This window comes from Tenrec ecaudatus, chromosome 14, assembly GCF_050624435.1.
Source record: "Tenrec ecaudatus isolate mTenEca1 chromosome 14, mTenEca1.hap1, whole genome shotgun sequence".
Lineage (NCBI taxonomy): Eukaryota > Metazoa > Chordata > Mammalia > Afrosoricida > Tenrecidae > Tenrec > Tenrec ecaudatus.
This window is the reverse complement of record NC_134543.1, coordinates 118,797,539-118,824,474: the sequence shown is the minus strand read 5'-3', so window position 1 is coordinate 118,824,474 and position 26,936 is coordinate 118,797,539. Positions and strand designations below refer to the sequence as shown.

The 26,936-nt window shown below is 44.7% G+C and overlaps 1 protein-coding gene across 1 annotated transcript in view; it reads right to left on the bottom strand.

The window, feature by feature from the left end:
* MYZAP (myocardial zonula adherens protein) overlaps nucleotides 1–26,936 on the bottom strand; it is a 110,995-nt gene that overhangs the window by 7,286 nt on the left and 76,773 nt on the right. Inside the window, exons 11-12 of the mRNA XM_075532340.1 lie at nucleotides 20,791–20,874; nucleotides 8,656–8,756 (exon numbers count right to left, since the gene is read on the bottom strand). Coding sequence (XP_075388455.1) covers nucleotides 8,656–8,756; nucleotides 20,791–20,874 — 185 coding nt within the window. The remainder of the gene's footprint in view (nucleotides 1–8,655; nucleotides 8,757–20,790; nucleotides 20,875–26,936) is intronic.

Below are 26,936 nucleotides of genomic sequence, written 5' to 3'. Positions count from 1 at the left end.
TTGCAGGGAGGGGCATGATCGGTTCCAGCAAGATTCCTGGGGCAGTAATGAGAGCTGAGGGCAGAGAGGTTAGTCTGGAGGAGGGAAGGTGAGTAAGGCCTGCAGCGTCAGAGTTGAGAGTCCGAGGGAACTTGAATTTCAGCAGCTGCACTGAAGGTGAAGTCACAGGGACAAGTTAGGGAGGTATTTCAGAAGTCGAATGAGCAGGCTTGGATTGCCAAAGCAGAGACATAAGCTCCCTTTCTTGTTCCTCCCAGATATACGCATATAACTAGATGATATTTCCCAGCTTCCCTCTCGGTAGGCCAGTGTGTGGCTAATGGGCACAAATGACTCACATGACTTCCTATTTAGCCGGTAAAAAGCCTTTCTCAAATTATGCCAAACTCTGCCTTGTTCCTTGAGCGCAGAGGATATAGTAAAGGAAATGATAAGACCCCAAAGTGCAAGCAGAGTTAGTCACTCGTGGGAAGAACCCTGGGCTCCGGAAGGACCGTGTGGAGCAACGCCCAGGCCTCCCTGCTTAGAACTGCGATGTGGGAGCCAGCAGTCTTTACCGGGCTAAGCCACGGAGACTTGTGGGTTGCTTCTTACATGGTGTGCTCTCACTAATGCAATGACCAAGTGGGCGTGTGAGACATAGAGGAAACACCCTTCCAACTCCCAGGTCAATCATTCACAGAGCGGTATGAAGTCTGTCCCCTTGACGCCTGTTTTGCCATCTCGTCTCTCCCCCCTCAGCCCCCGTCCAGGGTCACGCTGCCATAATCTAGCTTTGAATTTTAGAGTAGTGTCCCAAGTGATCACCCCACTGGCAAGTCTCCCTTCTCCCCAAATCCTATCCATTGTGCTTTAAAGATGTTTTCCTAAAAAGACAATCAGTGCACATTACTGTTCGGAGAAGCCTTGCAAGTCTCCCCATTGCTTCCCCGATGAGCTCAAACTCCTCAGCTTGGCCCAAGAGCCGGCCACCATCTCCTGTGGTATCTCTTCTCTGACTTTGCTAAGTACCATACAAACAAACAAACAAACTCACTGGCTTCGAGTTGACGCTGGCTCATAACGACCCTACAGGACAGGGTCTGTGGGTTTCCAAGACGGTAACTCCCTACCGGAGTAGAAGGCTTCATCTGATTCAAAGTAGCACACGGTGCCCACACTTTAGCACCGCTTCATACCTCGTGGCCTTTCTCATGCTGCCCCCTCTGCCTTGCCTGTCACCATCATCAAACGGGTCTGGTGAATGCTTGACTAAATGTCAAGACTCACAGCGACCACGCACATATCCCTCTATCCCATCTCTTCCTCCATCAGCACGCCCATTCTCCCCCCCACCCCCCCAGGAACAGACGCAGCCAGCCCTGCTAGCCCGCGCTCTCAGCTTCCCTGCACAGTGGTACTCGATGCTGCAGAGACTCACCTGTACTCACCTTCTCATTCCACCTCCCCTTGCCCGGTAGTGACATCATCAAGACTGTGATGAGGGAAAGCTTCTTAAATGGGTAAGAGGGGAGGAGGGGCGGCGGTTACGTTAGAAATAGGAAGAGAACATCAAACTGCACAAGTCTCCTTCCCAGAGAGTCAACGTTTCTTCCTCTCTGGCTCCCCCACCCCACCCCCCATGGCAATGATGTTTTGTGAATAGTTGTCACACAGGCTTCTAACATATCACTGGAAGCAACTTCCTGCATGCCTGCTCTACTCATCGGTCTTCTCGACGAGGTACAATCGCTGTAAGCCTACAAAGCCCCATCACTCCTTGTCCTGATCCCATTGGCTCACAGGCCAGGCACAGAGCAATCCTCCAGAAATGAACGGCAAAGGGAACCAGGGGCTGAGGGAGTTTCCAGAAGGAGTGAGTGGTCACAGGGTCATCTGTCACATTGAAAAATCAATACGATCCCTATCAATCAGGGTCCTTGGTGACCTGAACAGGCAGCTTCATGCATTGCCTGGGGCAGGAGCCAGGAGGCAATTTGTGTCACCCTTCTGGAAATTTCCAAAGAATAGAAATGGTTTCCATCAATGATATTCTAAAAGCCTATCAAGTACAAGATATACTTATAAAGGAAGACCTGTGGGCTTCCCAGTTAGGCTCTCCTATCCTTTAAGAAGAGGATGTGAGATACATTATTTAGGAAATCACTAGAGAAACACCAGAATTTTGACAACACAGATAAATTCAACTACGCAATTTAAATTCAATTTCTTTAATACATTCAGGTTATTGTTAACACTTTTAAATTGTAATCTATAAAGAGGCAGTTTCCCTGGGAGAAACTATTGTAGACTCAGCAGCTACAGCTTTGACAGAAAGCAACTTTGTGTCCTGGTCTCTGAACCGAAATACATGCAGACACAAGCGGTTTTAAAAGTACTTGCTGTATACCAGAAGAACCCTAGAGGTGTAGTGTGTTATGTGTTGGGCTGCTAATTTAGCAGTTCAAAACCAACCGCTGCTCTGCAGGGCACAGAGGAGGTTTTCTACTCCTGCAAAGAGTTACAGTCTTGGAAACGCAGAGGCAGTTCTCCCACGTCCTTTAGGGTAGCTAGGAGTCAGAATAGACTCAATTAACAGTGAGTTTGGTTGGGATTTACTTATGACCATGAAGAATAGTTTACATCAAACTACACCTCACACACACTAAATTCCAACTCATCACGACCCTATAGGACCGAGTATGTGGTAATTACATAATCTGGTGTCAACTCGAAACTATTAAGAGTGAAGGAGTGGAGTTTAGCCTGGCAATCAGGTCGCAGCTTGATGACCTCATTTGGAGGCCAGACCCACACTCACTCTCTGCTTCGTCTTCCTGTTGACAAGCCACATGGAGCTAAGTTGATGCAGTCAGAGCCCTGGAGCTGGAGGAGCCATGTGGAGACCCCCTGCCAGTGCTGAGATGCTTCCACCACCACTGGATCCACAAGACTTTCCACCCACTGGCCAGTGATCTCCCTGCATTTGATGTCATTCCATGTGTTGCATGAGTCTGAAGAGGAATTTACAGACTGGTATCGGACATATGCGTTAATATTGGACTCATGGACTTGATATGGGGTGTTTTCTTAATATACAATTACTCTTTTAAATAAAGTTCTTTCTTGTACACATGAATGTCTATAAATTTGTTTCTCTAGTCTATCTGGATTAACACAGAGCAGAACTGGTCCCTAGGGTTTCTGAAACCAATTATTTATGGGAACAGTCAGCCTCAGCTTTCTCCCTCAGAGCAACTGGTGGGTTTAAATTGCTAACCTTGTGGTTAGCAGCCCAATGCTTAGCCCACTAAGCTACTAAACCAAATGAAGCCAAGCCCAGCCCAAATCAAACAAAACCAACTCATTGTCATCAAGTCAACTCCAACCCATAGTGACTCTACAGGACACGTAGAACCGCTCCTCCTGTGGATTTCTGAGGCTGTAACTCTACATGGGAGTAGAAAGCCTGTCTGTCTCCTGAGGAGTGGCTGGTGGTTTCAAACTGCCGACCTTGTGGCAGTCAACTCCTAACCACTATGCCCAACTCCAACCACAGCCCAACTCCTAACCACTGCCACCAGGCTGCTACAATTCCCACCAGGACGCCTTAAGCAATAATTATGAAGCAGGACACCTATTAAGCAATCATTTGAAACTGCTGCCTCAGTCCACAAGGTGCCTTAGAACTTAATGGGATAGGCATCTTTCATGACTCATCCAAAACGTGCTTACTGAGAATCAACTAAGTGCTTGACTAAGGTCCTTGTCACAAGAAGCAAACCATTCTGGGTATGACAGAGGAAACGGGGTGAGGGTAAGGTAAGTATGCAGTAATGAGAGTTGCCTTGTGACTCTGAAAATAAAGAAAATGCTAGTGTCAACAAGTGAACCCCTCATCTCTTAGCAAGACCGAAAGAACAAGAGGAGAAAGGAAAGTAAATTTAACTGCTGTTGCTGGGTGCTCTTGGGCTGATCTGACTGCTCGTGACCCCTTGTATCATAGAAGGCTTCACTGTAATCTCTATGGAAGGAGAGCTGCCACGTGGGTTTGAACTACTAACCTTTCAGCTAGCAGTCAGTGCTTAACTGCTACACCAGATGGGCTCCTTGGCTTTACCTGTAAGTCAAGGCTCTTAGCCGTTGTGCAACATGGAACACTTGAGGGGCAAGGAGGAGCTGGCCGGGTGCTGCTGCTCCACGGAGAGGCTTTGCACCCAGGTCCTGGGACCCTCTGAAGTCTCAGCTGGCCGCCGCCTCACCAACCAGCAACCAGCCTCCCCCAGTTCTATGTGCCCTGCAGACAAGCGATTCCCCAAATGGGTGGCACTACTTCCTGGGGGGCGCTGGCAAGATCCACGGGGGCTACAAAGCAGATACCTACACTTGATCCTGAACTGAAGGCTATGGTACAAAAGTTACTCATTCCTAGGGAGTAGTTTTTCATTCCCTGTAAAGGGGCCAGTAAGGCCAGCCATCTTTTGAGACGGAAGAGTCAATGCTGTCCTACAATAATTGAAAAGTTCTTCAAGAGTCACAAATATATTTTTTAAAAGCTAATGAAATCATCATTATCTGAATCATACCATTTAAAAGTGGCAATTTACAAAATAAAAAAAATTCAAAAAAAGTTTTAAGTGGTGATTTTTTAAAAAATCACCATCGTTTGAATAATATCCTTTCAAGGTCTTAAATTTTGTGGGAGAGCCACATGTATGCAGAGGAGCTGCGGTTTGCTGACCCCTGGTGCAGACAGACTCTGGAGGACTTCGAACCACTGGCAGTTTAAAGAGTTCCTTGCATATGGAAGCACTGTATCCCTGAGGCGGCTATCAATCCACTTAATGAAATCACGAATTATCACCAATAAAAATTACACTTAGGAACTTGCCCAATTCACTTGTGTTCCATGCACTGCTTCATACGTAAACTAAGTTAGAGTTTCAACAAGAGTAGTAATAGAAGAGTTAAAAATAAAGTAACCCCTTTGCTTAGGTAATGATAGTTATTAGTTATACTAGTTAATAATAATATGTGTTGAGTGCTTAATCATCGTCCAGTTACTGTGCCAAATGCTTCATCCACAAAAGGTTTCTTTCCATCTCTCAGCAGCCCTGAGAGAGCCTGTCCTCTTCCCTCTCATTTTCACGAGGAGGATGGAGGCTCTCAAGAGCTTAAGTGTCCCGCCCAACACTGTGTCCAACTTGCAATTGAACTGGAAGGGACCCAGGCAGCCGGAGACTCCTCAGCATCCTACTGGGCCATAACACCAGGCTCTTCCCAGCAGAAGAACTGAGGGCGAGAACAAATTCCTTATGCTCAAAGTTTCATTCCATAGTCCTATTGGTTTGAAACACTCTGAAAGCATCCATCTAAAACATATTCAGGAAAGCGCCTTTATTCGTTCTATCCAAGTTTAAGTCAACGTGAGAACCAGAGATCTTGCTAGAACAGACAGACCACAGTTCAGCAACTCCACTGACTGAGAACTGGACACGGAGTGGTCATGAGATGGCGAGGCTGCTGCCCAGACTCCAAGAACCTTACTTCCAGTGAGTGCCTTGATCTCTGGGGGACTCAAAGTTTGTATCTGTGAAGCCAAGAGCATTAGATTGCACCAATGGTTACCAAGTGGTGTTTGTTTGCTTGGGGCTTTATCCTGGGTTTTAAAGAGTTAATGATTCCTTACTATTTCGGTAAGAGTATACACAGCAATGACATTGTCCCTCCATCGATTGCTCAATGCCATCAGGTACTTTATTTCACAAGGTGTCAACATTCTCCTTAACGGTGTTCTGGTTGTTCGAGTTCTGACACTCTGGTTTCCCTGCCCCCCTTATCATCTCAATAGCTTAAATTAATTGTTGTCTTTGTGGGGGCATCTCACACAGAGGGTCCAATTTGCTTTTGGCATTAGCCCTTGATTTCAAAGAACACCTCTATGACTATTAGGAATTCATTCAACATTTACAGCAGGCTAAAAGGGAAACCACTGAGATTGTTTTGGGGGTTTGGGCATCCCACAGGTCAGCTCCTCACTAACAGCCCCCAGCCTTCCTCTCGCCCCACCTCCCTCCATGGCACCCCCAAACCTCTCCAGGAGCAAGGCAGTGCCAGGAAGCACAGGCTGAAAACTCCCACACTGATTCTCTCCAAACCTCCCTTGTCCCTCTCCAAGACGTCGAGGGGTGCCTTTCACACAGTAGGTACTTTGTAAAGCCGTGCGGGGACACAAATGAAATACTGCTCCGCCTTTTCGGAAATGCGGATATGTAGTTTTCATTTCCTCTGCTGACTGGCCTGGGTAGTTAAAGTCCTCAGATGGATCCTGGGGGAAAACCAACACTACCTTTATGGAAACGCTGCTTTCAGATACGGAGCTGACTTCCAAGTTCACCGTGGCCATAAGTTAAGGGTCTGTCAGCACTTCCATTATGAAAAGCACTTTGCGGTTTCATAACTGAGCTGTAAAAGTTTGCTTCGGGCTCTACTTCGGCATACAAATTGAAAAGCTTATTCTAAGCCAAAATGTGGGAATTCGAAAACAAACAATATATTGGTTTCAGGCATAGTTTTGAACTCGACTTAGCCATGCAAGATTTATTATGTGGGCAATTAGTGAAGACGGAGCCATTTGGGTCTTGAATTTTTTTTTAAAGGGGGGAGGTATGCATTTTGAAAGAAGAGCCCCTGAGCCCCATCAATCCTTCTTTTGGGCTACTGATGTTTATGATGCATGGAAGACTACACACCGCGGAGACCCTGACTCAACTTACATTTTCTTTTCTCTGGTTTTTTTTTCTTTCTTTAAACCTTTCTGTTAATCACATCCAACCACACCAAGCAGTGCCGATTCCGATTCCTCGTGACCACGTGGGACACATAGGACGGGCTAGAACTGCCCTCTGTGGTGTACGAGAATGTAGATCTTCACATGAGTAAAGCGTCTCTCCTTAATCACATCGGGATGATGACATTGCTTTATTTCCATCCAAAGGCAAGTGATTCAAATAAGAACAAGAAAGGGACTGAGGGACTTGTTATTCAATTTGGGTGGGGGGGTAGTGGTGGTTCAGGAGCAGAATTCATGTCTTCTACTCAAGAAACAAGGCTCAATTCCCAGCCAATGCACCTCCTGTGCAGCCCCTATCTGTCTGTCAATGGAGGTTTAGGTGTGGCTGTGATGCTCAATAGAATTCAACAAAGCCTCCAGAGTAACACATACTAGAAAAACACAGACTAGAGAGCTGCTATCTGTTTCTGAAAACACTATGGATTACCAGAGTCTGGCATCGTTGTGCACTGAATAGAGCTGGGCCTATCTGATCAAGGGCAGATAAGCAACAGCAACCACACACCGTGGCTGATCTGGAAGAGAACTGAGGCGTCATCTGGTCAGATTTCTGAGTTGACACATCAGGGAACCAAGACTCCAGGGATGACAGATCTCTCGGAAGGCATCCTGCTTCCGGCCATGAACAGGAGACCCTGGAGGCATCCCTTATCCTAACTTGGTAAACGGCTAATCATCACTCCTACCAGATGTAATCACTAGAAACTCCAGGATGCCAGTGTTCTGGGTTATTACAACATCTAATGTGACACACACGATGGTGCTGCGATTATAGAATACCACCTCCCACACACAGTGGGCCAGGTACTTTGTCCTTCTGAGGACCTAGTGACAAGCCACCTGAGATTAGAGGCCCTGTGGCATATTTATGTTCTGTACCCTTCGGTTAGGCCCAGTTCCGAGTCCCTGGAGCTGTGGGTTAGTTACCAAACACAAGTTAAGGGGTCACAGCCGGTAATGTCGTGCAGGGAGAGACCCAGGCATGGGCCTGTGAGTAGTTTAACAACAAATGGGTCAGTCCTTCAGCTTGAGAATGCAACTGGATGAACCAGGCTACAGTTATTGAACATCTGCTTCCAGAGAAAATCATTTACTATGAGTCTGATCCAGCGCTCGACAACACTCTTTTATGGCACGAGAAACGGCTTCAAAATGTAGACCTTCCTCCCCTCCTCCATATGACTAGACTCTAAACGCAAACTCACTACCATCAAGTAAATGCTGACTCACGGCGACCCTATAGGACAGAACCGAACTGGCCCTGCGAGATTCTGAGACTGTTATTCTTTAGAGGAATAGAAAGCCAAGTCTTTCTCCCAAAGAGCGCCCGGTGGGTTCAAACTGCCAACCGTGAGCCCAGTATGTAGCCATTGTGACACGAGGGCTGCCCTGTATTACTAAAACACCCTGTTAGTCCCTCTGACCGTGTGGTAAGTGCCAGCTCACCCATTAGTCTCCTGCACCCACACTGTGCTTGGGAGCAGGAGCCACATCTCAATCCACTGTTCATCGCAGCTGTCAGGCACAGGGAAGATACTCGAAGGACGCTGGATGAAAGAACAAGCACATGTCCTCACTAATAGGGTCAATCTCTCTGCCTGCAGCAGCTGCCCAGCTCCCTCCTCTGACCTCTCTACTCTGCACACGGCCCCTGGCCCCACAGAAACCACACCCCTCAGCACCCACCATGTCACTGCACAGAAATGCTTTTTATAGGGAAAAAAATAAATAAAAGAAAGAAATTTGGGCAATAATAGCCCAGGAAAGTATTTCCTTAAGTCGAAGAGGAATTTGAGTCAGAAAAACAGGAAATTCCTAAATACCTGGTTAGGAGATCACAGCCCACGCCAATCTCTCTGGTCTCCACTTCAGTCTTCAGCTGGGTTTCTGTTAAGTAGTCCAACCTGCTTTGGAGTTCATTATTCTAGAGATGAAGGAAAAACAACAACAAAAAAACATTGTTCAAGCAAATAGATTCCCTCCAAAATCAGCATGATGCAATTTATATGCAGCGTGTGGGTTTTTCTCATACCTGGATAGCTATCCCAGCCTACTTACTGAGTACCCCAGTATGGGGTCACTATGAGTTGAACCCGACTTGATGGCTCAAGATAGCAACAAGTGCCCAGTTTATAACAGATGGTTTTTGCGTCAACTTGGCCGGGCGAGGGGCCTCCCGTGATGTGAGATCTCATAGAATGTCATCAACTCCATGGAGAGATCTTCTGGGAGGAGAGCCAAGAAGTTGTGGGATGCCATGTGTGTACCCACTCCCAAATCAGGTCACAGTCAGTACAGTTGATGAGAAGTTTCCCCAGGGGAGTGGTCTGATACTATACTGACTCTTGGAGAAGACTTCCTCCCTTCAAGCGGATATGAATCCTGCATCTGTTGTATCAACTTAGACTTGAAACAACAAACAGCCCACCATAGTGCCTGCGGAACCTGGGAGCAATCGAGGAGCTGCCATATTGCCTGGCAACCTGGGATGCATTTGACTCTGCAGCCATAAGCCTGGCTTGCTGACCATGGATTCATCGATCTCTGCCTCCACCAGCCTCTGGTCTTCCTGCTTCCTGGTTCATCTTCCTGGAAGTTATGTGAGTCAGGAATAGACTTAGCATCTAACTCATGGACTTGAACTGGACTGGATTTAACCACTTCTACAACTGTGTGACCCACTTCCTTGAGGTAAAAATATGTATGCTTCTCTTGCTGGCTTTGATTGCCTAGAAAATTCAGCCTAACATAATGTTAAAGAAATATTCATTGACTATTGATTGAATATTTACAAATAGCTATTTATATAGTTACATATGCATCTAATTTTAAATAAATGAAATTAAATGCCTTAAACTATACTTTAAGTTGCTTTCTGGCTCCTCATGCAATAGGGTTTTAAAAATATCTTCCATGTTTATTATTTTTATTTTAAATTAACAAACTATTTTAATGTGTTCACAGCATTCCATTGCATGGGTATACCTTACTCATTTAACTGGTTTCTTACTGATGGGCATTTAGGTATTTATCTTTTTTCCCCTGCAATTATAAATAAGGTGCAGCTCAACTTTAACACCCTCTCATTAAGCTATAAAATGAGTAAGTCTATTAATTTTATTTAGTGGGAAATACCTCTCTAACTTAATAATTAGTATTTCATAGGTGTGAAGAATTCTGAATCCCAAACAAATAAAGCCGAACAAGTCACTTGAGATTAAAATCAGTATTTTGAATAGTTCCCCACACACCCCAGCCCCACCCCAAACAATTTACATTGTTCGAAGATTAGATGCCCAAGAACTGTAAAAGCACCTCAGAGGGAGGTGAAAGCTAGAAAGAAAAGAAGCAAGAGACGTGAAGACTTTGAAATGAAAATAGATGAAGCAAGTATGCCCAGATTCCAAAAATGAAAAATCACACAAGATTTAAAACAAAAAACAACTTTTTGATATTTAGAATTTTGAGTACTTTTTAAAAAAAAGTTATTCTATATATTTTTCTACTGTTTATTGTATTTTTTTTAGCATGAGGCACAACCATGTCTAGCTTATTGGCTGTATTCTCAAAGTGTGGCAAACAGGAGATGCTCAATAAATCCTTATTGGATTAGAAAATGCATAGATGCTTTTCAACAAAGCACATTCCATGCACAGCCAGAAAAACATGAAAGCAGCTGTGTGTTTTTCCATCTCTTTTTAAAGTCAAAACTGAAGTTGGGACATGATTCTAAGACCCCAGTTATACCAAGAGCAGCTGATTCAGTTTGTAAGGAGGGATGTGGGCTGTGACTCGGTGGCTCCTGCTTTGCATGAGGGAGTCCAGCGCTGGGACAATCTGCACCCTCTGGAATGGAAAGGCCTACGGATGCTTATGACAAATAGGAACCCGGGTAAAGAAGAGAATGCTTTCCAGACTGCTTAGCAGCTGACAGGCCCTGGCAGATCTATGGGCACTGAGTCTATCACCTGGTGCTCTGGATGGGAGAAAGGTGCTGGCTCAGGGCCAGGGAAATATCAACATTCACACCACACACACACACACACACACCCACACACACTTTCCCCAGCAACATCTGGATTTTCCTATTCGCTGGGAAAGAGGGAGGCAGAAGAGCCCTGACCTTGAACAAGCTCCGCCATCTCAGGGCCTTGCCCCTTTTCAAAGTAGAGAACTGAATCATCAGGAGGTCACAGAGTGCTGGGCTTGGGCCTGTGGTTGAGGGGCATAAAAGACAACGCTTGTGTATATCCCCCAATCGGGAGTCAGTGATTAGAGGGCCGGTCACCCCAGACCCTTGGTCCTGGTTCATGAGGACTCCCCACATGCAGGTCAGAGATGCGCAAAGCAAAGGAACCAAACGCTTCTTGTGGAAATGTGAGGCATTGGGTAGCTGTAGGGAAACAGGATCAACCTTACAGAGATGAATGTAGCATGATTTGCTACCGGAGGACCTCAGTCTTACGGTAGCCACTCAACTTAGAAGCAAACTCACAGCCATTGAGTCAACCCTGACTTACAGCGGCTCTCTAGGACAGTGCAGAACTGCCCCTGTGCGTTTCCCAGAGGGCAACACTTCACGGAAAGTAAAAACACCTGTCTCTCTGCTGAGCAGTGGCTGGCTGGTGGCTTGACAGTCACAGCCCAATGCGCAACCACAATGCCACCAGGGTTCCTCATGGGAGGTACCGTGTCATAAAATAACAGAACAAGGGCCATGCCGACAGAACAAGTTCAATCCCTTTGTGACTTCGGACCAACCCCAAACCGGAAAAGGCATTACAATGAACCTTCCCATGTGCTCAGGAAGATGAAGTCTCCCCGTCTCTCCGAGGAACTGAGACAGAAATCCAATGTTTGATCCCTGCCCATCCACCAGGATGCTGAAGTTCAGGTTGTGTGAGGACGCAAGAAAGACCAGCAAATTGGCAAGGTGGCCCAGGCTTACAGGAAGAAATATGTCGTCTACCTTCACTGGGTGAAGCGAGATCAAGCTAATGCGCACCTGCCCAGGTGGGCCTTCACCCCAGCAAGGTGGGTGTTATGAAGCTCCAAATGGACAAAGACCACAAACAGATCCTCAAACGGAAAGCCGAAGCTCACCACGCAGGAAAGGAAAGGGGCAAACACAAGGAAGAACCACTTGAGAAAACACAAGAGTCCAATAGTCTCGTGCACAACTTCCATCGAAACCGGCAGAATTGGGAAAGAAAAAGAAACGCAATAAAAAGACCAGCTTCCTGGCAGAAGTGAGCGGAAGGAGGAATCCAGGACAACCAGAACCAACCACACGGAGAGCACAGCCCAGAGGGAGTCAGAGAAGGGGAGTGTGTGATAGACTCCTCTCAGGTCTCTGGCTGACTCCCTGGAAGCATGAATGTGGGGGGCGGGGTGGGGGGGCGGCAAACATAAAGAGGGTTACAGCCAAGGCTTCAAGTTCTGGACAGGAAGTCACCAACTTAGAATAAACTCAGGTTATGACAAGCCACATCTAAGCATTAGTAATATGTACTAACACCAAGGTTGGGGGTATGCTCCGCTGCCGGTATCAGTCGCGGGTGTTCAGTGGTGGCATGGCTTACCGTTCAATATACTGCCATGTGGATTTGGTTTTCTAAACTAACTGGGGGGCTTTAGCTGCCTGAACACAGCCCCAGGTCTCACACTAACACGGGTGAGGCGATGCAGGAACAGGTCGCGATTACTAGGCAGACAATGAAACCATGGAAGTCAGCGGACTATGGAACGAGATTCTTAAGGCACTGAGAGTAGGAGACTTAATCTAAACCCCAATGTCGTTCAGGAATAGTGGACAAATGAAGACCTTATTTTAAGATGAGAAAACTTCAGGGATTTTGCCATCACCTGACCTCCTGATGATTTGAAACAAAATTTATAACAATGTATTATGATTAGACAACATAGTCAATCTTACAAAGACAAGCATTTAATAACACCACTATTATAAGGGAAAATAAGCATGGTTTTTATACCAAAAGATATGACTTTGAAGCCGACAAGGTGGCATGGGGACCGGACTAGGGACACGGGAGAGGAGGAAATTATAAAGGGAAGGAGGAAGGATGGGAGGGGGAAAAAAATGAAGAGAACCAAATTTATGGGGGTGGGGGGTGTTAGCAGAATATTATTGCTGATTTCATTGGCTGAGACGGGCTATGTAACTATATGTCCAATACGTTTCTTTAAAAAATCAAAATAGAACTCTTTTAACACTGAGAGTGAAAGTTCACAGTCTTAAAACCCCTCCAGGTTCCTTACCTCTTGGATCTAAATATTGGTCTAAATGGCTTTAAAAAAAAAAGGGAGGAAAAGTAACACTGAAATGGACTTGGAGTCGTTAGTGAAGTACAAGTTCATCTCAAACATATGGGGAGGGGACACAATGTATTACGGGTTTCTCATCAATGCAGATGCATTCATTCTGACTCGCCCGACTGCTGGGTTTCTGTGTTTTTACCTGGAGTGACCCAGTATTTTGAAGTGGGCTGTGAACAGTGTATGTCACGAAATCTAGAGCAACCATTAAAACGTTACAAAGAGAGCTAGCAAAAATGTCATCCGAAAAATTAAAACAGACATCTAAAAAATATTCAAATCATGCAAGAAAGAAAGGAAGGAGGGAAATCAAGGAATGAGCAGAAAAATATAATAAACTAGTAGCTCCAGACTCAACCACATCCGTAATTGGTTAAATATTACTGGATTTTTATGCAATGTTACTGGATTACACCTACATTCAAGGCAGAGATTTTTTAATCAGGTGGGTATAACTCAAATACATTCTTTTGAATAAAAAGTAAGATACACATTACTAAATGCCATCAATAAAAGATGCACTTTAAATACCAACCGGTGGCTGGAAAGAGATACAAGACACAAATGAAAAGCTACATCAGTGTTCGATAAAATAGACTTCAACAAAAAGAGAAAGGTAGAGACCAACATTGCATAACAATAGAAAATCAATTCTCCACAAAGATACAATAATTGTAAATATGTATTTACTCGATAGTCTCTAATGCATGAAGTGAAAACAGATTTTTAAAAGAAATAGTCAAAAGCCATGAGCAATGCCAACATCCCTCTCTCAATAATTGATAGAGCAATTATACAACAACCAGAAAAGTCACAAATGATATGAACAATATTAGCAAACTAATTGACACTTACAGAACACACAAAATAACGTAATATTTTTCCATATTTAGCTAAAAGAAGCCATATGTCAGATTATAAAACAAGTCTCAATAAACTTACAGTAATTAAAACCATATAAAGTATGTCACAATGATAACATAACTAAATTTAAAATAATAATAATAAAAAAGATAGCTAGGAAAACCTCAGATATTTGGAGGTTAAGCAACATACTTCGCAACTGGATGATAGTGAAAATGAAACATAGCCAGTCTTGTGAGACTTAGCTAAAACAGAGTTTAGGGAGACATTTTATAGCTTAAACGAAGAAAGAAAGGTCTAAATTCGTGGCCTGTGCTTCCACCTCAAGAAGCTCAAAAGAGAAGACCAAAGTAAATCCAAAAAAAGTTAGAAGGAAAGAAATAATAAATATTAGGATAAACACCAACGGAATCGAAAAAACAGTAAAAACCTGCTTTAAAAAATAAAAGCAACAAAATCAATGCCTCGCTTCTTCTCCCTTTGCCACCCCCCTCCCCCCACCGCAGAGCTATACTGAGCAAACACGCAAAGAGAGACAGAAAAAAGAAGAAAATCACATGGATTAGGAATTCTGGGAGAAAGACGAGGTTGTCTCCTTCAGTGAAGATTTACCGCATCGGAGGACCGATCACAGGGATCTACATGTGACCTCCTCCCTGGGGGACAGACAACAGAACAGTGGGTGGAGGGAGATGTCGGGCAGGACAAGATAAGACAAAATCATAATTTATAAATTATCAAGGGTTCATGAGGGAGGGGGGAGCATGGAGGGAGCGGAGAAAACGAGGAGCTGATATCAAGGGCTCAAGTAGAAAGCAAATGTTTTGAGAATGATGATGGCAACACATGTACCAATGTGCTTGACACAGTGGATGAATGGATGGATGGATTGTGATAAGAGTTGTATGAACCCCCAATAAAATGATTAAAAAATCAAAACAAAACAAAAAGATTTACAGCATTAGACCCACTGGAGAGCACAAGTAGTGACCATACTCTGTCCTACAGGGTCACTGTGAGTCAGAATGGACTCGATGGGAGTTCATTTATTTTACTTTTTTCAACTTAATTTAATTTTCCATAGAAAAGTACTCTTAAACTTCTAAAATCCCTTGGCTATCCAAGCACTAAAGGCTGTTCGTCCTGGCCAAGCATTCTTTTTAAAATATATGCACACACACAATTTTATTGGGACATAATCCAAATATCATACAATTCAACAGTACGATCATATCAATAAGTGTTGGACAATCATTACCACAACCAGTGTTAGAACATTTTCTTGTATTCCTTGTGTTCCCCTAACCTCCCCTGCCACACCCGCAGGTAACCATTAACCCAGTTTACTGCCTCTATAGCGTCATCGAACCTGGGTTTCAAAGACAGTCTATTGTTACATAAAAACAGCATCACCAGAAGGATTCCACGTGGAACCCCCCTGGGCTTTGTCTCAAACTCACCTGTACAGCAGATTGAAGGACCTAACAGACTGTGGATTTAGGGCTGACCTGTAAGAAGATGACTGCTTTCCTGAGGTGAAGGAATTGGAGGTGCTTGGACTTGGCTTGGATCTCTTGCTTTGAGGATCCCCAGGGAAGGGTGTCTGGGACGACCATATACTTTCTGTTTTAATGCCCCCCTGGATTTTTTATGACATGTATTCATCGGGGTCTACCTTCGTGAATGAGTGTTATTGAAAGTTTTGCCCTATGACATTATCGATTGGGGTTTTTCCTTGTTCTGTTTTATCGTTGTTGCTTTCTGTTTGCTTCCTGTGTGTGTTTTTCTGCTTGTGAAATCCAGGACCGGCAGATCTATGGAGACAGTAACCGGATTAATAATGTCCTTGGGACATGACAGGGGAGGGGTGGGGGAGGGGGAGCTCACACCAATGAGCATGAGAAGAAACATTCTAAAATTGATGGTGGTGATGATTACACAACGCTTCTTAAAATGATCGAGTGATTCAATTGTATATGTGTAGTATGTGACAAAAACACTCTTTTTAAAAAGAGATAGTAACTAGATAAGGGACCAGATATTTGATGATTAGTACCGCAAACATATCTACATTCATGGATAGAACCAGTCAGTGTAGGCAAATCACAGTCCCACAATAAATACGTATCTACATTGAAAAAGGAAAAAACACCTCACTGCCATTGAACTGATTCCAACTCAGAGTGTCCCAAAGGGCAGGGTAGAGCTGTCCCTGGGGGGTTCTGAGACTCTAACTCTTTGCAGGAGAAGAAAGCCCAGTCTTCCTGAAGCACAGAGACAGGTGGTACTGCAGGTGGAAGCCCACTATGACGCTAGGGCTCCCATTGGTTGGTGCGTATAAGAAGCAAGACACAAAAGAGTATACAGTGTATAGTTTGTTTACATAAATACAAACAAATCTATAATGGCAAAAAGGGATCAGAGTGACTGAAACACTCATTCATGGTTGCCTGGATTTCAATGGGAAGCGGAGCATTTGAGGCGAGTGATAGAAAATTCTGTATCTTGATTGTGGTGGCCGTTTCCTAACACATAACGTATGCTGAAGTCCATCAACACATATACCTGGTATCGATGTGGTTTGTTTGCATAAATGATACACAATAAAGTTGATAAGAATTAAAGACAAAATGCAAAGACCATGAGAACCTGAACATGGGCAATAGGAAGCAAGTCAGGCAGTCGGAGACACACTTGAGCTATAGAGAGAATGATCCACAAGACGGACAGTACAGCGAAACCAAGGCTCTCTGGTCCTCAGTCCCAGAGTGCGGCTGCGTGGAATGACAGAGTTGCCTCCAACTGCTGCCTGGACCCCGTGCTGGAAAGAAACTGCCTCAGGACCGAGAATCAAGTTCTGGGATTTTCCTGCTTTCAAATACCACCACCTTGTGTTGATGAGGGTAACACATACCAAGCTGCGGCTGGGGAGGTCTGTGAGCCTTCCAGGATGGAAGAATCCCGGGCGGCAACATTTGGCTTTCTTTTTTTTTTGGGGGGGGGTGGAATTATGTCACACGTAAATGGCAGCCTCCCCTAGACCTAAAAGAGCAAGCAAGTAGGAGCTGGAGCACCTGCCCTATTCATGAATGTGCGTCCCATCAAATGCAGACGGAAAGCCCGGGCGCCTGGTGCTGCCAGCTGAGATTAGACAGAGAAGTGCACAGGAGTGCCCCGAAAGCACCAGCACCGCACCGAGAGGCCAGGTGTCACACGCATTAAATCGAGGACTGACAAAAGGAAGGCGTTTGAGTCCTTTCTCGGTTTTTTTCTTAAATAATATTTTTTAAATTAAAAAATCTCTTTTGAAATATATCCATTCCTTAATTTATCAGCATGATTAGGTTCCCAAGAGCAAAACTGACCACATCAGATCACAAAATAGAGGATGATGATCTCATTACATAACTGCCAAACCACTAAGGATCAGGGGAGTCTATCACAATGATCTGCCTATGGCCCCCTCCCTGGGGGGATGGACAACAGAAAAGTGGGTGAAGGGAGACAATGGGCAGTGTCAGACATGAAAAAATAATAATAATTTATAAATTATCAAGGGTTCGTGAGGGAGGGAGGGGGAAATGAGGAGCTGATACCAAGGGCTCAAGTAGAAAGAAAATGTTCTGAGAATGATGATGGCAACAATGTACAATTGTGCTTGACACGATGGATGGATGGATGGATGGATGGATGGATGGATGGATGGATTGTGATAAGAGTTGTACAAGCCGCCAATAAAATGATGAGAAAAAAAACAACAACACTAAGAGTCATAGCCCAGACAAACTGCCACATAACCATACAGCCAGTTTTACGCGCGTCTAGTACCTTGGCCTTTGTTATTGCCTGGTACACGGTGTTAATGGGCAAAAGAGCCAGAGAGAGGATTTTTACTACTGTCGTAAATGTTCAACAGGGTCGTCAAGAAGCGAGGAGCTGAAGATTCACTTGTGGTTATAAGAAATAATACAGAGGAATTCTGTGTGTCCTTCACCCAGGCGCCCCCAGGACATCATCTTAGAAAACTATCCACCAATATCATGATCAAGGTACTGGAAGTGATCAATTCCCACAATTTTTCTATTGCTTCAATTTCCTATGGTCATCTGTATTTAACTCCACATAATTTTATTACACGTGTAGTAAACTTAATAGTAATTGTATTCCATGTGTAGACCTGTGTATGTACCACTACAGTCAAGATTTCCTCTGATTTTTAAAAGTTTAGCTGCATGTTTAAGGTGTCTAGTAGACATCTGTTTTACTTTCTTATTCTTGTGAGTGTTCGTTTGCTTGCTTTTGAATGTTTTCCTTTATCAGAAATCCGGGATAGGTAAATCCGTAGAGACAGTAACTGGATTGAGGAGTTCCCTGGGGCAAGGCAGGGGAGTTTGGAGGGAAATTGAGAGCTAATAATGATGAGTTCAAGAATGAAGAAAATGTGCTAACACTGAGTGTGGTGATGGTTATACAACTCTTACTGATGTGACTGAATGATTGAATTGGTTGATATGTGAGTGAGACGCCAATAAAACTGCTGGGGGAGGGAAAGATTCCTGGCAGAGAAAAACACTGAATTTGTTCAGCGTTTCAAAAAACATCTATCGTATGAAGATTCATGCTTGTGATTTTATTTTAATAATGTTTTCTAAACAATTACTATTCAAGGAGGTGAGAGAATACGTATTTGTTCAGACATTAAAAATGGCATATTTCTACATAAGAAATATTTTAACCGGTTGATAAAAACTCAGTCTGATGAGGCTAGGTTGAGTAAATTTTTAGAAATCCGGATAGGTGAATGCAAACCAGAAGCGAATGAGAGTTTAAACACAGGTAACTAAACACACAGGAGCTGTAATTTCAGAGGCACTTCAGAAACAGAAAAGTTCATTCTGGACTGGAGCTGGGCCCCGCGGCTGTGAAGGGGAGAAGAAAGAGGCAGGGATGGGGCTAGTACCCCATCCCCTCCACTCTCGGAAGACTGAGACTCCTGGGCCTAGAATCTGCCACCAGATCCCCAGAGTCATTCAGAAAGAGAGAACAAATGAACATGCAGCTCATCGCCCCTAAACGGATGGCGATTGAGAACTCAGACTCTGGACCTACGCGTCCCCATCTCTCCCTGTCACTGTGGGCAGAATCGTTACTGTCTCAGATTCTCGGTTTCCACATCTACCAGATGAGTGCCATACAATCTAACTCACAGGCCGTTCCTTTGAACAGAGCGAGGACAACAAAAAGAAGTCAACGACTACCCAGGGCTTAGTACAGGCCAGGAGCCCCGCGGCGGTTGACAATGGAAGGGCGAGAGGTTTGAGGGCACCCAGAGATGTCGCTGCAAACAGGGTGCACGTGAAACAAATCAGCCATGGAAACCGCTGCTGAGGATAGGGCTACTCGACCACACACGTGAGATTAACAGGGGTCGAGATGGACTCCTTGGTGTGTGTGTGTGTGTGTGTGTGTGTGTGTGTGTGTGTATGTTAGGAGGGGTGTGTGTACGTGTACATTTAGTACCTGTCAGACACTTCGTATGAATTCTCATTTCACTGTCACGCACATATACTTTTACAATGATAGAGAGCTTCTCCAGGTCCATCCAACTAATAAGAAACAGATCCAGGACGCAACCGTGGCTGAGTCAGATTCCACTCTTAACCTGTGCCTTACACGGGACATATGGAAAGTATCTAACAGCGCCCAGCACACACTAGGTGCTTAATAAATGTCACCTCTTTCCTCTCTCCTTACTTCATCGCTCTCTCCCAGACTATCTCTCACCGGGGCAGGGCCATCACGAGCAGCACAGACAAGGGCAGATGGTTGGCAACCCGAGAGACTCAGAAAGAGAGGGCTCTGTGCCAAGCGCTTAATAAGAGCCCTCCGAGCAAATGGATTTTGGCTTCTCGTTTCTATTAATACCCAAGCTCTGAAAACGACTTCATATCCCATAATTTCCTTCTCTGGAACCTGCACAAAATCCACAAAATGACTTTCAAAAGGCAGGAAAGTCGGGAGTCCTAAATATCTCCAAGTTTCAGGGGAAATGAGGTCCCCTCTAAGCCGTGTGGAGGAGTCCCGGTGGCACCGTGGTGCACAGACGTGGCTGCTCACGGCAAACCCACGTCCCTCTCTGTGGGAGAAGGCTGCAGGCTGCCTCCATCGGGGTGGCAGCCTTGGCCACTGTGGGGGCCGTTCTCCTCTGTCCTATAGGATCTCTAGGAATTGGAGCTGGCTCAGAGGTGGGTTTTGGGGGGACTGGGGTTGATCCTGCAGTCTGGCTCTGCACTCAGTTTGAGCAAAATCAGTGCCTTGGTTATTTTATTTATTTATTTGCTTCTTCTCATTTATTAGTATAGAATCATAGATAGAAAAATCCTCACCTTACCTTCTTGAATGTTGTTGAGAAAATTATGGGAGGAATGCATGTGGAAACGCTTTACAAACCATGAAGCACAGCACCCGTGTGGGAAATGATCAGCATGAACCAACAGCTTATCAGGCTGGCTGGGAGAACTCTTGAACACGACAGACCAGAGCCAGAAAGCAGAGGTAAGCAGCCAGCTAATGGAGGAGAGTCGCCCAGTTAAGAAAAACTAGCTGTCAGAACCTCATTTTCAGTGCTGGCAGTTAACCTTCCATCAGTTTTATGTGGCCAGGAAATAGCCATATTTTTAATTAAGTGTCCGTGGAAGGCTCAGAAACATTAAATTTAACGGGAGGGCAGACATCATCTTAAAGAAACAGTTTCCTACCTCTCCTTCTAGGAAAGATATCTTTTCTAAAAGTTGCAGTATTAAGAGCTGCTTCTGTTGCAACTTCTTCTTTAATGATTCAATCTGTAAAGAAACAGGAGAGAAATGATCAATCAAAAATATTGACATGCAAGTAAATCAGCTGGAAGAGGTATTTTAAGTTTATTTCAACAGAAGCTACAACTTTGTTTTTAAAAATTGTTTTAATAAGAAGAATAAAATTTTTATTGTCTTGGAGAAAAATAGTATTAAGATATGCATTTACTTCTTTGGACATGTTAATCAGGAGAGAGGACATCTTGCTTAATAAAGTAGAGGGACAGCAAAAGAGAGGGAGACCTTCCACAAGATGGACTGACACAGTGGCTGCAACAACGGGCTCAACCATAAGAACAAGTGTGCGGATGGTGCAGGACTGAGCAGTGTTTCGTTCTCTTATGCGTCGGGTCATTGTGAATCAGAACCACTCGGCAGGCCTACAACAACAGTGCTGGCCACAGCTGATCAAACTTGCTTCTCAACTGCCCAGCGCTGGAGGACAATGCATGGGGGGCCAGGGGCCAGAGGGAGCCTCTGGTCTGACAGGACTCTTCCCTGGGTGTTTGTTGTTGTTGTTTCGGATGACCACACAGGGTAATTCTCTCCTCAAAGGGACCCTGAATCAGCCACGAGAACTGAGGACATGAAAAAGCCAGCCACTGAGACAACCACCTGCCGTCTGGGAAACGCACTGAGCACAGTGTGTCATGATGGGCCCCAACTCTCCCCCCGGGCTATCCTACAGTGCTGTGGGGGAGCCTGTGTGCCAGCCCCCTCAGGAGGCAAACACCTTGGGACCCAAGTCCTCAGGCTGTGTGCTTGCAGGGTGCAAACTCCATGGAAACGGCTCCCGGGTCTTCACAATCCGAACACCCAGAGACACCGGGGCCCTCTCCGCCCGGAGAACTCACTCGGCAGGTGAGCACACAGGTGGGTTCCTTGTCCTCCATCAAAGTGTACTGATCCAGGGTACTTTGTACACCAGGGACTCCACGTCCAGGGAAACCTGGGTCATTAACAGGATTTCGGAGAGCTGCGGCTCATTAATGTTAAGCCGTTGTTTCAGGTATGACTTCCCCTTGGGGTCGTGACGAACACCCAGGTTTGCTGAAGCTCTGCTTTGGGGAGTGGCAGAGACCGCGCTGATGTAACCCTGCCTCCATCTAAAGTCACGAGCAGCCCAGATCTGGACGATTTAGCATGGTTATCCCTGCTACTACGCTCGGGGTTGCTGAACCAAGTGTTTACACGATTTGGCTTGAGAAAGAATCAGAGTCACTACAGAGGCTAATGGGAGAAATTCGGGAGGGGGGGGGGCAGGGACTCTTGTGGCCTGAAGTCAGCAGGGAAAGCTTCCTACAGAGGTGTGACTTGAATGGGATTCTTCGCACTTTCGTCTTTTAATTCCATCTGGGATCCCCCTATCTTTGTTTTTCCTTCGAGTACCGTGTCTCCCTAGACAAAGCAGCAAAGACTAGTCTCTGGAAAAGGCCGTCATCTTTGGTCGAGTGGAAGGTCGGAGAGAGCGAGGGAAACAGTCGGCGCGACGGATGAACATCACCGTCACCATCACGGACTCCAGCGTGCCCCAAGTCGGGAGGGTGGCCCTGGGCCCAGCAAGGTCTCATTCTTCTATACAGAAGGTCACGGTGCCTGGGAGACAACTCAACGGCAATGAACCACAGCAACAAAGACAAGCCGTGGATTCCCTAAAATAGGAACTCTGTCCAGTACTCCGCTGTGACCCATCCCGGTCAACACTGGGAAGTGTGTAGGTTCATGACATAACCCGTGACCTTGAGAACATACTAATTTCCTAACAATCTAGCATACTGACTGTGAACATTCGTGACATCTATGTAGAAATCCCTCTCGGTACAAAATGATACAATTCCTATGGGGAGGCACCTTTGCCCTTAAAAAATATTACCAACTGGGAAAAGAACATGGGCATGTTTACCCATTTACTCAGCACTCCCGTTTCTAGAATAGATCCCAAGGATACACTAGTCAATAGATGAAATGACTCAGATATGGGATTTTTGCTTTTCAGGAAAACTTACAAAACTCCATCCATGGCTGCTTAAACAAATCATGATGTCTCCGAACGTAATAATGACCTAATTATTAACAAATGGTTGCTGGCAGAGGAGGAGGGTATTAGGTAGTGGAGAAAGAATAGAAGAATTTCTGACAATACCTTTTACACTGCTTAACTTTGAACACATTATTTTACAGATAACAAAAACAAACAAGAAAAAGTGAACCCCCAAACCTGAAAAGAAACTAATATGAAGAAACGTAACTGTATGTTGAGGTAGTTAGTTTATTGTGCCAACCTGGGCGATAAACACATGTGGGGGTAATTGAAGGGCGGAGAGATAAATGGCTCGGTGAGTCTCGCCTTTCCAGTTCTCAGGTCTCTTGCTTTGTGATGATTGGACCAGGGTGCAGCTGCCTTAGCCAGTTCCCTGCTTCAACTGACAAGGCTCACTTCCTGCAAGACATCCCCAAGGAGAAGCCGCATGGACCTACCCCGATGCAGCCCTGGGTGCTGGAGAAGCTGTGTGGAGACCCCTGCCAGCGCTGAGATGCTTACACATTCACTAACTTGGCTTTCCTCCTGCAGTCGGTGTCATTGTGTGTGTTTTGTGAGATGGAGGAGGACTTTGTGGATTGGTGTCGGACATATGGGTTAATGTTGGACTTGTGGGCTTGGGCAGCACTGGACTGGGATGTTTTCTTGATGTACACTTAACTTTTATATAAAACTCTATATTATGCATGAGTTTCTGTGGATTTGTTTCTCTAAAGTACCCAGACTACTACATATGTCAAATTGGTGAAAATGATTCATTCAAGTGTTCATGGAACATAGCAATTTGTCAATTTTAGTGAAATGAATTAGAAGGATATTTAAATAGAGTTTCAAAGAAATATCTCATTCACTTAGAAAATTGCTTGTGATCATATTGATAATTGTTTACTTATTAAACCTAAACACAAGGCTCTATGGAGGGTGTTTCTCTTGGATCCAGGATGGAATAATTTGAACATTAGAAAAATGGAATTGATTAGAACACATGGGAAGAGATATACATAGGTGTATCTATGTCTCTCATGAGCTTATACAGAGCTCAATATTTGTGTGTATGTGTGTGTGTGTGTTCATGATTCTTAAGGAAAAGAAACAGCAATAGCTCATTGGACAACACTGGAAATGGCAAGCGCACCAGCCCCTTAGTTGGAAACTTGAAAATTTAGAGAGGAGAATGAAAGTTTTATCAAGCCTTCCTTGTACTCATTGTGCTTAAATTGACTAAAACGACCCACTTTTTGAGGAACAGGTTTGATGTGTAGAAAAATTCTGTAATTAAGACGTTACTAAATGGGGAAGCCATCATCCTTTCGCAGCTCCCGTGAAACAACTGGTTGAAGCTGCCACCAACATCCATGGATGAAACAGAGGCCAACACCTGCCGGGGAATGTCACACTCTCTAGTGTTGCTGCTGCAGCAACGCCACAAGTGGGTGGCATACACAAACACGTCTCCTCTCAGAGTTTGGCAAGCTCCAAGTGCACATTCCAGGTGCCAGTTCCCGGGAAAGGTTGTCTCTCTCCCTGTGGGCTCTGGATTGAAGTCTTTGAATTTTTGCTTCCAGGCAATCTTCATGAGGCTTGCTTAAACGTTTATATCTCTGAAGAGACGGACTTAAACCATGGTAGATGAATCCTATCTCAGCATAGCAAAGACAACCTATTCTCAACTGGGATTATAACCACACATATAGAGTTTAGGATTTAAAACCTGTTTTTGTGTGTGGGAGGGTGGGGATGCAACTCAACCCCTAAGGGGGAATTTAACAATGGCGTTAGTGGGCTTTCATGCCTGGACCAACAATCACCCTCAGGACCAACCGCAGTGGGACAGACAGACATTCCGTGCCCCTGGAAGCACCACTCAGGATGTAATCTTATGGTGGGTGGGGAAATTGAACCCCAATCTAATCACATGTCTAGAGCTGATAAGGAACCAGTCTAACCCAGAATATGGAACCTTTTACATGACAACTGGTTCCATTCCTGCCATAGGACAGTGGGCAGGGACGGGAGGGGGCAAGAACTAAGGGTGAGGGAATGGTGGTAGCCTGGTGGTGCCTGGGGGGAGGGTGATGGTATGCTTGGGGCTTTAGAACCATAACAAATACCCATCAACTTTGTACACTTTCTGGAACAAGCCATCAGTGAAAACGTGTATGCAGGACATTTGGCAAATTTTTATTACTGACTGGTATTAAATGATACCAAGGAATCCAAGCAGAATCTAATCACTAATTGCACTAAGTATATACTGGTATTATAATTATATAAGAAGAATCCCATGTGTTTTAGAAGTGCATAATGACACAGGAAATAAAAGAGGAAATGAAGAGGTAGATGAAGCAAATGTGGCCAATCCTTGCTATTGTTGAATCCAGGTCAGGAGTCTATGGGGTTGCATTGATTATTTTTTCTCTTCTAAGTGCATTTGACAATTTCATTATAAAATATTCTACATTCCACTGGATACTCAAAAGTGCAATCTTCTGATATGGAAAGCAACCCACAGGGAACACGCTGGAGAAAACATGCCTGATGCTTATAATAATGAAAGGGAAATCTCAAAGCCAGTAATGAGATGCTCTTTAAAGTCTATTAAATTTACCCAAAACTATTGCCTAAAGAAAGCAGCATTGGCAGGGCTGGGGGGAGGCGGCCACTCTCACGTACTGCAGGTGGCATTGTAAATTAGAATGACCCTTTGGGCAATTTAGCAATAAATATTAAGAGCCATAAAGCTGTTCATGCCCTTTGACCCATTAATCCCACTCTTGGGAATTAATCCTTCGGATATAACTCAAATGTAGCAAAAAAAGCTACATATACAAAGATGTTCTCGCTCCTATTATTTATAATAGAGAGAAAATGGAAATCACCTTAATGTCTAGCACTAAAGGAATGAGCAATAAATTCTGGAATATCAATTTGATGGAGTATTTTACACAAACACCAAAAACAATTACACTGCAAAATGGAAAAGTGTTTACAAAAGGCCGGGGAAACAGGCGGGTTACCAGCAGTGAAGGGAAAAGTAGCGTTAGATGAACAAAGATAAGGTCGGAGTTGCGGGAGACGCATAGGCCCCAAGGGAAACGATTTAAAGAGAAACGGTTTGTTTGGTTTATATTTCCTTTGGTTTTTGCAAGAATACGTTTTCAAAAACCATCTCCATAGTGGTCCTTTATCAAGCAAGCAGGCTCTTCCTCATGCCACGCTCTTCTGAGAGTCTAGTTTCTTGGATTACTTTCTCACCATATATAGTGAAAGAATCCACCCAGAGGTCCACACTCCCTCATTTTAAATCCCCCATGCCTCTCAGTCTACGTACAGGCTCTCCAGGAAAACACCGGGTTGTTCTGGAATTCCCATTCTTGGTAATGCTATCCATAATTTGTGATGAGCCACACAATCAAATTATTAGCATAATCAATACAATACAAGTAAACATCGTTCTGGGATTCTCAGCTCTCAGGCAGGGTCCGCCTGAGCCCAGCAGTGACGGTTCTCACGAATCCGGTTGAAACCCCCAGCAGCTCCCTTTGGATGTATTCCTGCGGCCGTTTTTGAATGATCTTCAACACAATTTAACTTGCGTGCAATATTAATGATCGAGTTTGACCATTTCTGCACACTCTCGGGTCACTTTTCTTTGGAATGGCCACAAATGAGCCTCTTCTAGTCAGTAGTATCCATCTGGTGAAATGCGTACTGGAATTCCTTCATATGTTCCGAGAAGGTCAGCACTAGGTAATATTTGTGAAATTCTGGGAGCTTTACCCTTTAATGCTTATCAGAGTGTGTCTCTCTCCTCTTCTTCCAATTTTTGTCTTCACGACCATGCATCTTTGCAGCTCAAATGGAATATAGGTTTTGCAACCCAGTGGCTCCTGCAGGATGCCAGGTCTCTAAGACCACCGTTTGACCGTGAAGTAAGGTGGGATGAGTGGAAGATAAAGGGTCTTTTGATTTCTTAAAATTGGAAGTGGCTTTTAACTCATGGTATCAG